The sequence below is a fragment of the Piliocolobus tephrosceles genome, chromosome 2 (assembly GCF_002776525.5).
Source record: "Piliocolobus tephrosceles isolate RC106 chromosome 2, ASM277652v3, whole genome shotgun sequence".
In the NCBI taxonomy this organism is placed as follows: domain Eukaryota; kingdom Metazoa; phylum Chordata; class Mammalia; order Primates; family Cercopithecidae; genus Piliocolobus; species Piliocolobus tephrosceles.
The window spans coordinates 103,028,793-103,043,992 of NC_045435.1; the positions used below are offsets into that span (position 1 = coordinate 103,028,793).

At 41.6% G+C, this 15,200-nt stretch overlaps 1 protein-coding gene across 5 annotated transcripts in view; it reads right to left on the reverse strand.

Annotated features, from left to right (window-relative positions):
• Positions 1-15,200, reverse strand: part of YEATS2 (YEATS domain containing 2) — a 106,763-nt gene that overhangs the window by 18,791 nt on the left and 72,772 nt on the right. For all 5 annotated transcript variants that reach the window (XM_023187576.1, XM_023187574.1, XM_023187575.1 and 2 more), the window contains exons 18-21: positions 13,733-13,944; positions 12,097-12,255; positions 6,449-6,625; positions 1,729-1,912 (exon numbers count right to left, since the gene is read on the reverse strand). In XM_023187576.1, the coding sequence (XP_023043344.1) occupies positions 1,729-1,912; positions 6,449-6,625; positions 12,097-12,255; positions 13,733-13,944 (732 nt within the window). The remainder of the gene's footprint in view (positions 1-1,728; positions 1,913-6,448; positions 6,626-12,096; positions 12,256-13,732; positions 13,945-15,200) is intronic.

A 15,200-nucleotide genomic window follows, 5' to 3' on the forward strand; every position in this document is an offset into this window, starting at 1 on the left:
GCAGGTGCCTTTAATCCCAGCTACTCGAGAAGCTGAGGCAGGAGAATTGCTTGAATACGGAAGGCAGAGGTTGCAGTGAGCCGAGATCATGCCACTGCACTCCAGCCTGGGCGACAGAGCAAGACTCCATCAAAATAATAATAATAATAACAATAATGATAATAATACAATACAATACAATATAATCTTGCAGCCATAAAAAATAATGAGTTCATGTCCTTTGCAGGGACATGGATGAAGCTGGAAACCATCATTCTCATTAGCAAACTAACACAGGAACAGAAAACCAAATACCACATGTTCTCACTCGTAAGTGGGAACTGAACAATGAGAAGAGTTGGACGCAGGGAGGGGAACATCACATACCGGGGCCTGTCGTGGGGTGCAGGGCAAGGGGAGGGAGAGCATTGGGACAAATATCTAATGTATGCAGGGCTTAAAACCTACATGATGGGTTGACAGGTGAAGCAAACCACCATGGCACATGTACACTTATGTAACAAACCTGGACGTTCTGCACATGCATCCCAGAACTTAAAGTAAAATTTAAAAAACTGAAATCTTTGGTTTTCACAGCTTTTGGGATTTTAGAATTGCAGATAAAGGATTATGGACTAACAACAAAAATGATGACACACGATAATGGCAGAGGCAATTGTTTATATAATGGCCACTACACGCCAGACAGTATTCTAAGCACAGATATATTACTAACCCATTTAAACCTCTCGAACTCATGAAGTAGGTATTATTATCAATCTCATTTACAGCTGAGAAACTGAAGCAAATCACTTCAACTAGCCCATCTGGTCTCAGGACATGTGCTCTCTGTTACTCAGAAGCAAAAAGTACACTTTTCTGAGGCCCTCTAGTGCAGGCACAAAGACACCACAGCTCTTACTGGATCTCCAGCCTATCGTTCTAACACTAGCCAAGATAATAACTAATGTTAAAAATTATGACTTGGAGTCACCAAGGCTAAGATATATTTTATATACTTTGTTTATGAAAGCTAAGAAAGTTATACATTTTATAGTGAATTCTATTCAACACTGATTATAGGAAAAAAGAAATTAGTACTTTAAGGAAAGCAAACTCTTGGCTCTCTGCAAAATTACATTATAAAAAAAGCTAAAATACCCAGTAGGGTTCTGACTGCGTGGCTAAGGTTTTATTATATCATTCAAAAATTCAAATAGTAACTTTCAAATGATAATTTAAAGTCTCAGACAAAATCTGATATATAGATTTTTAAACAAAAATAATTTATCTAAAAAGTAGCTGTTCAAAAAGTGCTGCTGGATTAATTACTTTTAACAATTTATTATACAAAATATTGCTTAAGACCCTCCAAAAAGTAGCTGGGCACAGTGGCTCACGCCTATAGTCCTAGCACTTTGGGGGGCCGAGGTGGGCGGATCACTTGAGCTCAGGAGTTCGAGACCAGCCTGGATAACATGGTGAAACCCCATCTCTACCAAAAACACAAAAAATTAGCTGGGTGTGATGTGTGCCTGTGGTCCCAGACACTCAAGAGGCTCAGGCAGGAGGATGGCTTGAGCCTGGAAGGCAGAGATTGCAGTGAGTCAAGACTGTGATATCACACTCTAGCTTTGGCAACAGAGTGAGACGCTATCTCAAACAAACAAACAAACAAAAAAGATCCTCCAAAAATATTCTAGCCCTATGAGAGAAAAGAGAGAGAAATAATATCACAATGAAACTCACCTGATACCGTGGCTTTCCCAGAGATGGGGTTTGGTGTGGGCACAAGGGTTGTGGCACTGACGACGGTGGGGGTGGCAGCCTTGCAGGTTCCCACGGTGGTCTGGCTCACACACACTTGCGGCTGCCCAGAAGTTTTCGTTACAGAACTGACCGTAGATGAAGACATGGGAGCCATTCCCTCAGACTGCTCACCCATGGGGCCAGAAACAACACAATTCAGGAAGGAAGTGGAGTGAGTGACTAAGAGCAGTGATGGCCACACAGCACACACTAAGTATCATCTATTAGGTGTTAGTGACTACTTAGTAAATGCCATACCATTTAAAAAAGATTACTTCTGTAGTTCAATGGTTCCTGTACTTTTACATTTCATGGACCAAGAAAATTTTAAAAATGTAAAACAAGGAAGTATCATACGGTGATCATATTTTTAAAATTCACCACCTATTATATCCCTTTATAAAAGGCAATTTCATCACCAAAAAATTAGGAGGACATATTCTCAGAATATACACATGGACTAAAAATGAGCTTTATTAAGAATACATGACAATGTTTAAAGTCTGTCACTTCACTCAACAAACATCTACTGCATGGCTGGCATAATGGTTAAGTGCTAAGGCTCTGAGATAAAAGCTACCACGGAAACAGTCACCTAAGTATGATGATGCTATGGCAAGCACAGGCAAATGTCACCAATACAACCAAGAAGAAAGGTACTGCTTCTGCCTAGGAATAGAAAGGGGAGGGTACAGGAAACAGCTTCAGGTAAAACATCAGGCACTTTAGGGAAATCTTCCACATTCAAGGCAGAGAAAGGGAGAGATGCCAGGGTTTCTTGGCAAAGGAGAGTATGTAGAAAGTTGGTGAGGCATGAAAGAATACTGTATGTTCAAGGAACTGCAAAGCAGAGTAGTATGACTCGTGAAGAGGCACAGGAGCTGCAGGAGATGAAGCCTGAGAAGTCAAGTCACATCATTCAAGTCTGTGGGCTTCCAAGACAGCTGAGAGCTGAGAGAAACAATAAATGTTTCTAGGCCAACTGGATATTTACATAAAAAAGAATAAAGTTTGGTGTCTACCTCACACCATGTACAAAAATTAATTCGAGTGGCTGGGCGTGGTGGATTATGCCTATGGGAGGCCAAGGTGGATGAATCACAAGGTCAGGAGATCAAGACCATCCTGGCTAACACGGTGAAACCCCATGTCTACTAAAAATACAAAAAAAAAAAGGCCGGGCGCGGTGGCTCAAGCCTGTAATCCCAGCACTTTGGGAGGCTGAGACGGGCAGATCACGAGGTCAGGAGATCGAGACCATCCTGGCTAACACGGTGAAACCTCGTCTCTACTAAAAATTCAAAAAATTAGCCGGGCGAGGTGACGGGCGCCTGTAGTCCCAGCTACTCGGGAGGGTGAGGCAGGAGAATGGCGTGAACCTGGGAGGCGGAGCTTGCAGTGAGCTGAGATCCGGCCACTGCACTCCAGCCTGGGCGACAGAGCGAGACTCCATCTCAAAAGAATAAAAAAAAAAAAAATTAGCCGGGCGAGGTGACGGGCGCCTGTAGTCCCAGCTACTCAGGAGGGTGAGGCAAGAGAATTGCTTGAATTCGGGAGGCAGAGGTTGCAGTGAGCTGAAATCGTACCACTGCACTCCAGCCTGGGCGACAGAATGAGACTCCATCGCAAAAAAAGAAAAAAGAAAAAAGAAAAAAAAATTAACTCAAATGAATCTGAAACCTAAATATAAGAGCTAAATGTATAAAACTCTTAGAAGAAAACATAGGCTTGAGTTTTGTGGCTTTGGATTAGGCAATGGTTTTTCAGATGTGACATCAAAAGAACTCAAGCAATAAAAGAAAAATAGGCAAATTGGGACTTTTATTAAAACTTGTGCTGGGAAAACTAGATATCTTTATGCAGAAGAATGTAACTAGACCACCTAGCTCTCACTATGCAATCAAAATGGATTAAAGACTTAAATCTAAGACATCAAACTATGAAACTACTACAAGAAAACATTAGGGAAACTCTCCAGGACATTGGTTTGGGCAAAGATTTCTCCAGTAATACCTCAAAAGCACAGGCAACTAAAACAAAAATGTATAAATGGGATCACATCAAGTTAAAAAGCTTCTGCACAGCAAAGAAAACAATTAACAAAGAGACAACCCACAGAATGGGAGGAAATACTGGCCAACTACATACACATGTGACAAGCGATTAATAATCAGAATATACAAGAAGCTCAAACAACTCTATAGAAAAAAGTCAAATAATCTCATTTGAAAATGGGCAAAAGATCTGAACAGACATTTCTCAAAAGAAGACACAAAAATGGCCCAACAGGCAAATAAAAAAACAGTTCAACATCATTAATTGTCACAGAAACACAAATCAGAACTATAATGAGAAATCATCCCACCCAGTTAAAATGGCTTTCATCCAAAAGACGGGCTGGTGAGGATACGGAGAAGAGGGAACCCTCGTGCACTGCTGGTGGGAATGTAAGTTAGCACAACCATGATAGAGAACGTACAGAGGGTCCTCAAAAGACTGAAAATAGAAATACCATATGATCCACATCCCACTGCTAGGTATATACCCCAAAGAAAGGAGATTAGTATACGAAGAGCTATCTGCACTCCCATGTTTATTACAGCACTATTCACAACAGCCAAGATTTGGAATCAACCTAAGTGTCCACCACCAGGTGAATGATAAAGAAAATATGATACAGATACACGATGCAATATTATTCAGCCATAAGAATGAAATCCTGTCATTTGCAACATGGATAGAACTGGAGGACATTATGTTAAGTGAAATAAGCCAGGCACAGAAAAATACATTTCACATGTTCTCACTCGTGTGGAAGCTAACAATGAAAACAACTGAACTCATGAAGACAGAGAAGAATGGTGGTTACCAGAAGGTGGGAAGGGCAGCAGCAGGGAGGGAGGGAGTGGGGATGGTTAATGGGTACAAAAATATAGTTAGAAGGGATGAGTAAGATCTAGTACTCGATAGCACAACAGGGTGACCAAAATTCGCAATAATTTCTTATATACTTTATAGTAACAAAGAGCAGAATTGGTTTTAAAAAAAGATAAATGCTTGAAGTGACAGATATCCCAATGACCCCAATGAGGTTATTACGTGCTGTACGCCTGCATCAAAACATTACGTGCACCCTGTGAATATCTACGCTGATTACAGACCCATCATAATTGACATTTTTTAAAAAAAGGAATGAAAATCAAAATTAAAAACTTTTGTTTTTAATTAGTTGGGCACAGTGTGGGCACGGTTTAATTAGCTGGGCATGGTTCAATACTATCAGTAAAGTGAAAGGACAGCTCAGAGGGCAAGAAAATTTTTGCAAATCTGGTAAGAGACATATCTAGAATACATAAAGTACTCCTACACCTCAATGATTAAAAGACAACCAACTAAAAAATGGGCAAAGGATGTAAATGGATAAAAGATATACAAACAGCCAATAAATACATGAAAAGATGCTCAACATCATTAACTATCAGGGAACTGCAAATCAAAACCACAATGAGATACTAGTTTACACCCACTACAATGGCTATAATAAAAAAAAAAAAAGGACAAGAACAAGTTTGGGTGAGTTTGTGGAAAAACTGGAACCCTCATATATTGCTGGTGGAAATCTAAAATGATGTAGCCACTTGGGAAAATAGTTTAGCAGTTCCAGAAAATGTCAAAAAGAGTTACTGTAGGCTGGGAGCAGTGGCTCACGCCTATAATCCTAGCACTTTGGGAGGCTGAGGTGGGCAGATCACGAGGTCAGGAGATCAAGACCACTCTGGCCAACATGGTGAAACCCTGTCTCTACTAAAATACAAAAAATTAGCCAGATGTGGTGGTGCGCGCCTGTAGTCCCAGCTACTCAGGAGGCTGAGGCAGGGGAATTGTTTGAACCCAGGAGATGGAGGTTGCAGTAAGCTGAGATCTTGCCATTGCACTCCAGCCTGGCGACAAGAGCAAGACTCCATCTCAAAAAAAAAAAAAAGAGTTACCATATAATCCAGCAATTCCATCCCTGGGTATACAGCCAAGAGAAATAGAAATGTGTTTATACAAAAACCTGTAGACAAATATTCACCACATTATTCAAAAAGTAGAAAATAATTCCAGTGCCCATCAACTGATGAATGGGTAAACAAAATATGGTATATCCATCAAACTGGGTATTATCCAGCCATGAAAAGGAAGGAGTACTGATGCAAGTCACAACATGGATGAACTCTGAAAAGTAACGCTAAGCATCAGAAGAGACCCAAAAGGGCATGTTCTATGACTCCCTTTATATGAAATGTCTAAAATAGGCAAATCCAGAGAAAGAAAGTAGGTCAGCGGTTGCCTAGAACTATAGAAGGTGGAATGGGCGTGAGTGCTGATGGGTACTGGGTTCTTTTTGGGATAAAATATTCTGGGATTAGATGATGGTAATGAGAGCTGCACAACCATGTGAATGATAACAAGCACTACTGAACTGTATACTATAAAATGGGGACTTCTACGGTATGTGAATATTTCTTTTTTTTTTTTGAAAAAAAAGAAAAAAGAAAAAAAAGCAATAGATTCAGTATTTTTAAAAGGCCCACTGGTGTGCCTACTGGACATCTTCCGTGTATTTATACCACCTTCATGTTTCATTAGGATTCTCTACTGATGTGCTATCTCTCACCTGTTGTGCAGGACCATTTGCTGAGAGGGCCACAGCTGGGGAAGTGGCAGTTGTGATAACCCCTCCTGCTACTCTCAGCATTGTGGTTCCAGGCTTTGAGAGCTGTGAGGTGGCTGGCACAGTCTTCAAGGTGCTATCGGATATTTTCATTAGAGATGCCTGTCCTCCATGAGCTGCCTGCAGAAACAAAATGGGCAGAAATAATCATGTTGCTTGGGATAATAGACATAACTCATTCCTTACTGACAGTTGAGATATGCCCCAAGAATTGGAGACCATCCAGGAAAGTCTTACCAATCGAACCCACATGAGGTGTTTATGCACCTTTCTAACAAGCTCCAAATTTTATGACCTTTCACTTATAAATATCCCTTTACTCCAATATAGAACAAGTAAAGAAATGCATTTGCAAGTTACTATTTGGCAGCAGTGTCTTCAAAGATAATAGGTTACTTGCTTTCAAAATAATTCATTACAACATGCTCTTAAATGTACATATAATCTTTAAACGTGAAAATCAACCCTAGACGGGGCCAGATTTAAATGGGTAAGTGAATGGTCTTCTAAATTAGATACAGGCTTAGCATTTTAGTACTGGAGAACCACTTACAAATTATGTATTTCTTATTTTTTGGGGGGGGCTGGAGTGCAGTGGCGCAATCTTGGCTTACTGCAACCTCTGCCTCCCTGGTTCAAGCAATTCTCCTGTCTCAGCCTTCGGAGTAGCTGGGACTACAGGTGCACGCCACCATGCCCAGCTAATTTTTGTATTTTTAGTAGAGACAGGGTTTCACCATGCTGGCCAGGATGGCCTTGATTTCTTAACCTCGTGATCCACCTGCGCCAGCCTCCAAAGAGTGCTGGAATTACAGGCATTAGCCAACAGACCCGGCCTTTAATTTTTTTTTTTTTTTTTGGTAGAGATAAGGTGTCCCTATGTCACCCAGGCTGGTCTCAAATTCCTGGGCTTAAGTGATTCTCCTGCCTCAGACCTTCAAGGTACTGGGATTACAGGCATGAGCCACAGTGCCTGAACCAGGGAATGTTTTAAGAGTGATAGAACTGGGCCGGGTGCAGTGGCTCATGCCTATAATCCAGCACTTTGGGAGGCCGAGGCGGGCGAATTACCTGAGGTCGGGAGTTTGAGACCAGCCTGACCAACATGGAGAAACCCCATCTCTACTAAAAATACAAAATTAGCCAGGGGTGGTGGCGCATGCCTGTAATCCCAGCTACCTGGAGGCTGAGGCTGGAGAACTGCTTGAACCTGGGAGGCGGAGGTTTGCAGTGAGCCGAGATCGTGCCATTGCACTCCAGTCTGGGCAACAAGAGCGAAACTTCATCTCAGAAAAAAAAAAAAAAAGAGTGATAGAACTATCCTATATGTTGATTGTGATAGTGGTTGCATGAGTATAAAACTCAGTGAACAGTATACTTACAATTTATGCATTATTTTGTTATATCTTAAAGGATGCGGGGCTAAAAGGAAAAAGCATTTAAAGCTTTGAATTTTCTTGAGCCTGGTTTGGGTTGTTTCCACAGGTTTTAATATGAAGTACTGCTGTGATGGTTAATTTTATGTCAACTTGAGTGGGCTGGGGGATGCCCAGATACCTGATAAAATATTATTTCTGGAAGAGACCAGCATCTGAATCACTAGACAGAGTAAAGAAGATCCGCCCTTGCCAACGTGGGCAGACATCATCCAATCTGTCAAGGACCTGAATAGAACAAAAAGGCGGACAATGGGCGAATTCTCTCTCTCTCTTCCTAAGCTGAGACATCAATCTTCTCCTACCCTTAGACATCAGAGCTCCTGGTTCTCAGGCCTTCAGACTCCAGGACTTAATGCCAGTGTGCCCCTCACTCCCATCCCCACCAGTTCTCAGGCCTTTGTAGTCAGACTGAATCACACCACTAGCTGTCCTGCTCTCCAGCCTGCTAACAGCATGTCGTGGGACTCCTTGGTCTCCATAATCACATGAGCCAATTCCCGTAATACATTTCCTCTTAGTATCTATATATTATATTTGTTCTGTTTCTCTGGGGAACCCTAATAAAAATGACATCTGTATTAACAGCTAAAATCATCCATAATTTATTTGGATTTTTTTGACCCAAGAATTTAGAAGAGTATTTTAATTTTCAAGTTTTTTGGTTGTTATTGATTTGACTTTTTTATTGAGTAACAGCATGAAGCACACTGGATGCTACTTTTGAAATATGCTAAGAGAGTCTCTTTGTGGCGAAGTATATAATCAGTTTGTTAATGTTCCATAGACATACAAGCAAAATGTGTATTCTGTGTCTCCATGATACAGATTAAGCCTGTTAGTAGTGTTATTCCAATACAAATCCTTTATAATAAAAAAGATTTATCCACTTGATTAGCTAAACGCTGAGAGACATGTTAAAATTCTTCTCTGTGACTGCAGTTTTATCAAATTCTCCTCATATTCTTTTTTTTTTTTTTTTGAGACAGACTCTCGCTCTGTCGCCCAGGCTGGAGTGCAGTGGCCGGATCTCAGCTCACTGCAAGCTTCCGCCTCCTGGGTTCACGCCATTCTCCTGCCTCAGCCTCCCGAGTAGCTGGGACTACAGGCACCCGCCACCTCGCCCGGCTAGTTTTTTGTATTTTTTTAGTAGAGAAGGGGTTTCACCGTGTTAGCCAGGATGGTCTCGATCTCCTGACCTCGTGATCTGCCCGTCTCGGCCTCCCAAAGTGCTGGGATTACAGGCTTGAGCCACTGCGCCTGGCCTCTCCTCATATTCTTAATAGTCTTTGCACTTGATGTATTTTGCTGCCACTGAGTTCACTGCATAAACATTTGTGCCATTTTATCTTCACTGTGGACAGCAATACTCCTCTCAGCACCAAATCCAAAAAAACCAGAAAAGGCATTAATAAATAAATAAATAAATAAATGTATTCTCCTGGTTGTGTTCAAGAACTAGTTGAGGAGTCCAATAGTGGACAAGCAACTATGAAAAACAGACAAGAAGCTGCAGAAGAAAGCCTCGCCAAGTGATAAAAGCCTTACGCAGGACATGCCAGGAGAATCTGCCACAGAAGCGTGGAAAAATGCTAGATACGCTCTACATCTGGTGATGGCAGAAGCTTGAGGCAACCAGAAGAGTGATGTGTTGGGTACCGCAGCAAGAGCAGCCAGTTCTATTCAGTTTCCAGTACTCTCCATGCCCTGCGCCCCCTGCTTCCTCCTTCCTGCGGTGCTTGCTGTGTTGGTTTGAGATATATTCCCATATGTAGTTGGAAAAGGGAAGAGTATTTTAACAGCTCTTTCAAGTACTGTTGTTACTCTTCTCTGATGCTACATTAAAGCTCAACTAGTGGAAGTTTCTTCAAGTTTAGTTGTATTATGTAATCTGAAACCACAGCAATTTAAAGTTTTTTCTGTTAGATCTTGAGTCAGAAAGATAAAAAATTAAAAAAAAAAAAAAAAAAAAAAAGTAAAGGCCAGGTGCAGTGGCTCACACCTGTAATCCCAGTACGTTGAGAGGCCGAGGTAGGCAGATCACGAGGTCAAGAGATTGAGACCATCCTGGCCAACATGGTGAAACCCTATCTCTATTAAAAATACAAAAATTAGCCAGGCGTGGCGGTCCGTGCCTGTAATCCCAGCTACACAGGAGGCTGAGGCAGAAGAATTGCTTGAACCCAGGAGGCAGAGGCTGCAGTGAGCCAAGACTGTGCCACTGCAATCCAGCCTGAGGATGAAGCAAGGCTCCATCTCAAAAAAATATATAAAAAAATAAACAAATAAAAATAAAGTTTTCTCTGTCAAGTTAAAATCCGTTGGTCAGGGACTTTTGCTTCCATGTAGGAAACAGAGGGCTGTAAAGCATGGTTGCTCCTACTCTAACAAAAAAAAGGCTGAATACACTACAAAATCTTATTTTTCTGAAACATATTGGAGGGCTGAAATCTCAAAGTAGCCAAGTAACCTGAAGACTAAAGATAGCCAGTCCCTGCAAGGAGGGAGGGGCAACAGGAATTGTCTCACCTGCGCACTGCTGCAACACAAGCAGGTATGAAATCTGAGGAAGATTTAAAAGAACTGCCTATAGTGAATTGCGGGGCCTTGTATCTGTTTAACATGGGTAAGGACATCTGACAAAAAAGAAATTAGGACACCAAATGCTGCTAATTTGAAAACATCAATACAACTGATAAACTCCTGGCTAGACTGATCAATAAAAAGAGAAGACACATAATTATCAGAAGCAAGAATGAAAACGGGCTGGGCGCGGTGGCTTGTGCCTGTAATCCCAGAACTTTGGGAGGCCGAGGGAGGCAGACCATGAGGTCAGGAGTTCGAGATCAGCCTGACCAATATGGTAACACTCTGTCTCTACTAAAAATACAAAAATTAGCCAGGCGTGGTGGTGGGCTCCTGTAATTACAGCTACTTGAGAGGAAGAGGCAGGAGAATTGCTTGAACCCAGGAGCCTGGGCAACAGAACAAGACTCTGTCTCAAAAAATATATATAAAAAGAAAAGAAAAGAAGAGAAAAGAAAAGAAAAGGAAAGGAAAGAAAAGAAAAGAAATGACCTGAACAGTCCCTTACCTAGTAAATAAACTGAAATTTAAAGCTATAGTATAAAAACCTTCTCAATTAGGAAAACTCCAGGCTAATATGGCTTTTACTGGTATATTCAATTAAACAGTTAAGAAATAGTACCAATTCTATATAAACTCTTCCAATAAAAAGAAAAGCAAGAAAAAGCTTTCACTTCATTTTATGAGGCCAGTATTACCCTGATACCAAACCAGACAGAAATTACTAAGAAAACTACTGACCAGTATTCCTTGCAAAAATCCTAAACAAGGCCAGGTGTGGTGAGTCACACCTGTAATCCCAGCACTCTGGGAAGCTGAGGCAGGCGGATCCTCCCACCTCTTCTATGTGAAGTCCATCTGGAGAAATTTTACAACAAAGTGTCAAGAAAGCTTTGTTTCTTCTAATGAAGTATGTGTTTTTTCTTTCTCACATATAGTGTGACTTTAAAACTGACCATGCTTCTCATTTTGTCTTTGCTATAAAATTTATACCTTGATTTTATTAACTGTGCAAGATATCTTAACTGTTTACATATCAGAATAACACCTGGGGCCTTAATTTTCTCATTCTGCTTATATTTTCCCAAACCTCAAGATTCATTTTTGTTTTTCTATATTTTTTATTGTTCCTTTTCTTTCTTTTTTTTTTTTTTTTTTGAGACAGAATCTCGCTCTGTTGCCCAGGCTGGAATGCAATGGCGCGATCTCGGCTCATTGCAACCTCTGCCTCCTAGGTTCAAGTGATTCTCCTGCCTCAGCCTCCTGAGTACTTGTGACTACAGGTGTGCACCATCCCGCCCGGCTAATTTTTGTATTTTTAGTAGAGACAGGGTTTCACTATGTTGGCCATGTTGGCCAGGCTAGTCTCGAACTCCTGACCTCAGGCAATTAACCCACCTCGGACTCCCAAAGTGCTGGGATTACAGGCGTGAGCGACCACTCCGGGCCTTACTGTTCATTTTCTTATGTAACCTTAATTTCTTTGTGAAAAAAGAGAAAGCACATGTAAATATGTAAATAAATGCCATGGTCACCCCATATTTGGGGTGTGTGCATGGGCATATTTACCTGTGTAAACAACGTGGTTTTCTGTCCAGAGATGACCTTTAGTGTTTGTTGTCCTTGTGCAGAAGACGTGCTGACTCCCAGTGTTCCTTGGACCACTGACCCAGTGGTGAGTTGTTTTCCAGAAGTCTGGGGTGATGGCTGGCCAACTAAAAATGTGCCCTAAGTTAGAAAAAAATATAAAGAACTAACCGATAATTTGTTAAATTCAAATGGACTGTTCTGATCCCCTAAATAACATGTAACGTCCCATCTTACAAGCTACAACGCTCTCCCCTTTAATTCTGCGATGTAGGCAAAATAATTCAAAAGAATAGTTGTGCTCTAAGTATTACTTCCAACAGTTATCCCCACCTCTCAAACTTTGCACCGTAGTTACAGAGCAGTCTGTTGAAAACTCTGTTTTGCAATTTAGTCCTCAAAGTTGGATTTAATCATTCAGACTGATAACTATTTCTCTTTCTCAATAAGAACATCTGGAACCAAAATTCTATGACTTTCCTTCGAAAAGAGCCAAGACTTTAATGACAAGAGGAGAGGAGGAGAAAACCCGTTCCTAATCAAATCTAACCTAACTCTAAATATTGCAACTTGATACTGTCTCTTTGATCACTCCCTTCTACGAGCAACTTTTCAACTGTACATTAATACTGTTTATTACCTCATGGATTTGGGAGGCAATCAGCATAGTAGAAATCTTTCTTTAAGGCAGGAAGATCTGGGTTTAAACCCAAAACAAAATCTTTTTTTTTTTTTTTTTTTTTTTTTTTTGAGACAGAGTCTCACTCTGTCGCCCAGGCTAGAATACCATGGAGTGATCTCAGCTCACTGCAACCTCTGTCTCCTGGGTTCTAGTGATTCTCCTGCCTCAGCCTCCCAAGTACCTGAGATTACAGGGATGCACCACCACACCCAACTGATTTTTGTATTTTTAGTGGAGACAGGGTTTCACCATGTTGTGCTTGGTGCTTACACTGTGCTTTTCTTACATATTCAGGCTGGTCTTGAACTCCTGACAGGTGATCTGTCTGCCTTGGCCTCCCAAAGTGCTGGGATTATAGGCGTGAGCCACTATGCCTGGCTTAAACTCAAATTCTACCATTAGCTTAGCAGGAAGATCCTGGATAAGTTACTAAAGTGTTTCTTAATCTCTATTTCCTCTTCTCTCAAAACGAGCACAAAAAGATAAAAATATTTTTTTTTCTTTTTTTTTTTTTTTGAGACAGGGTATTGCTCTGTCACCCAGGATGGAGTGCAGTGGTGCGACCTCAGCTCACTGCAGCCTCAACCTCCCCGGTTCAAGCAATCCTCCCACTTCAACCTTCAGAGTAGCTGGGACTACAGACATGCACCACCATGCCCAGCTCATTTTGGTACTTTTAGTAAAGACAGGGTTTCGCCATGTTGCCCAGGTTGGTCTCGAGCTCCTGCGCTCAAGCAATCCACCCACCTTGGCCTCCCAAAGTGCTAGGATTACAGGCATGAGCTACCACACCCAGCCAAGATATAGCTATAGATAACATGGCTAAGGTGTTAGTATTGAATCCTAATCCCAGAGCTGTAAAAGTCAATCCGTTATAATTAAGCATAGTTACCAAATAGCTAAATGATTTAAAATATCAGTTACAGATAACCAGACCTGGGGAGTTTGCTTGAGGATGTAAGATGTGTAAGTCAGGTGCTGAGATATCCCTCCAGGGCCAGCGGTACTTTGAGTTCCTCCTCCTGCTGTTCCTCCTCCTGTCCCTCCTCCTCCTCCTGCACTGCTGCCTCCACCACTGCCACCGCCTCCACCACCTCCTCCTCCTCCGGCACCACTCCCACCACTGGCAGCTGAGCCAGACTGGAGATCTAAAAATACAATGAATGACAGCAACATCATAAAATGTATCAAGCAAAGCTGTAACATAAAAATGAGCCCAGAGAGACGTTTCCCTTTTAGTGCCATTCCTTCTCCTTTCCTATTTTCCTCCTCCTTTTCTGTAATCCACCGATCCTGTGACAAGACTGAGGAGAACTTCCTAGATTTTTAGATCAGAATCTATTTCCTTTCCACTGCATGACAACTGACTGTATTTCAGCTCTGAGTACAATGAAGATACGTTGATGTGGTCATGGGAGATCAAACGAAGGCTTGCTACTGACATTTTCTAGCTAAGTATTTTTCTGAGACGGAGTCTCACTCTGTCGCCAGGCTGGAGTACAATGGCAAGATCTTGGCTCACTGCAACCTCTGCCTCCCGGGTTCAAGAGATCTCCTGCTTCAGCCTCCCAAGTAGCTGAGACTATAGGCGCGTGCCACCACGCCCAGCTAATTTTGTATTTTTAGTAGAGAGGGGGTTTCACCATGTTGGCCAGGATGGTCTCGATCTCTTGACCTCATGATCCGCCCGCCTTGGCCCTCCGAAGTGCTGGGATTACAGGTGTGAGCCACTGCACCTAGACTCTAGCCAAGTATTTTAATCAACACTTAAATGTGCTCAGATAGGTGCTTCCCAACTTTTGGGCATCTGATTCAATGTCAGTGAATTGCTGGAATTTAGTGTAACTTTACAGTGCTCAATGCTGTCTCCCTGTCTTGGGAAAAATGAAGACTTTCCTTCATTTACAATGACCCCAGGACCTCATTCTTCTTTGCCTTTCAAATCCCATGTCAAAACTCTTTTTCCTTCTCTTTTGGTGAGACAATGCATTTGAACTACCAGGACTATGAATATTCACTCAATAATATTTCCAATTTCCTTCTCCACCTTCATTCCAGTGATTATTGCAACAACTTCCTTCCCAATGGTTTACTTTTGCCCCAAGAATATCACAAGAATCTAAGTAGCTCCCTGGATGACTTCTGAAATACTTATATTTACACTGTGCTTTTCTTACATATTTAACTTTTGGACATACCACTGCTTAGGTATGAGGAAAAAATACCAAGTGAGAGTGGAACTGACCCATCACGGTCAATGAACACAAGGACGGTTAGCTGACACACTGCATTTTGGCAAGGGTGGTTAACTTCTAATGACCCTGAATGCTGCACCTTTCTACTTCTGATTCAGAGAGAAATAATTTCCTTTTATCCTATCCTCTTCAACACTGCCCAAATTGTT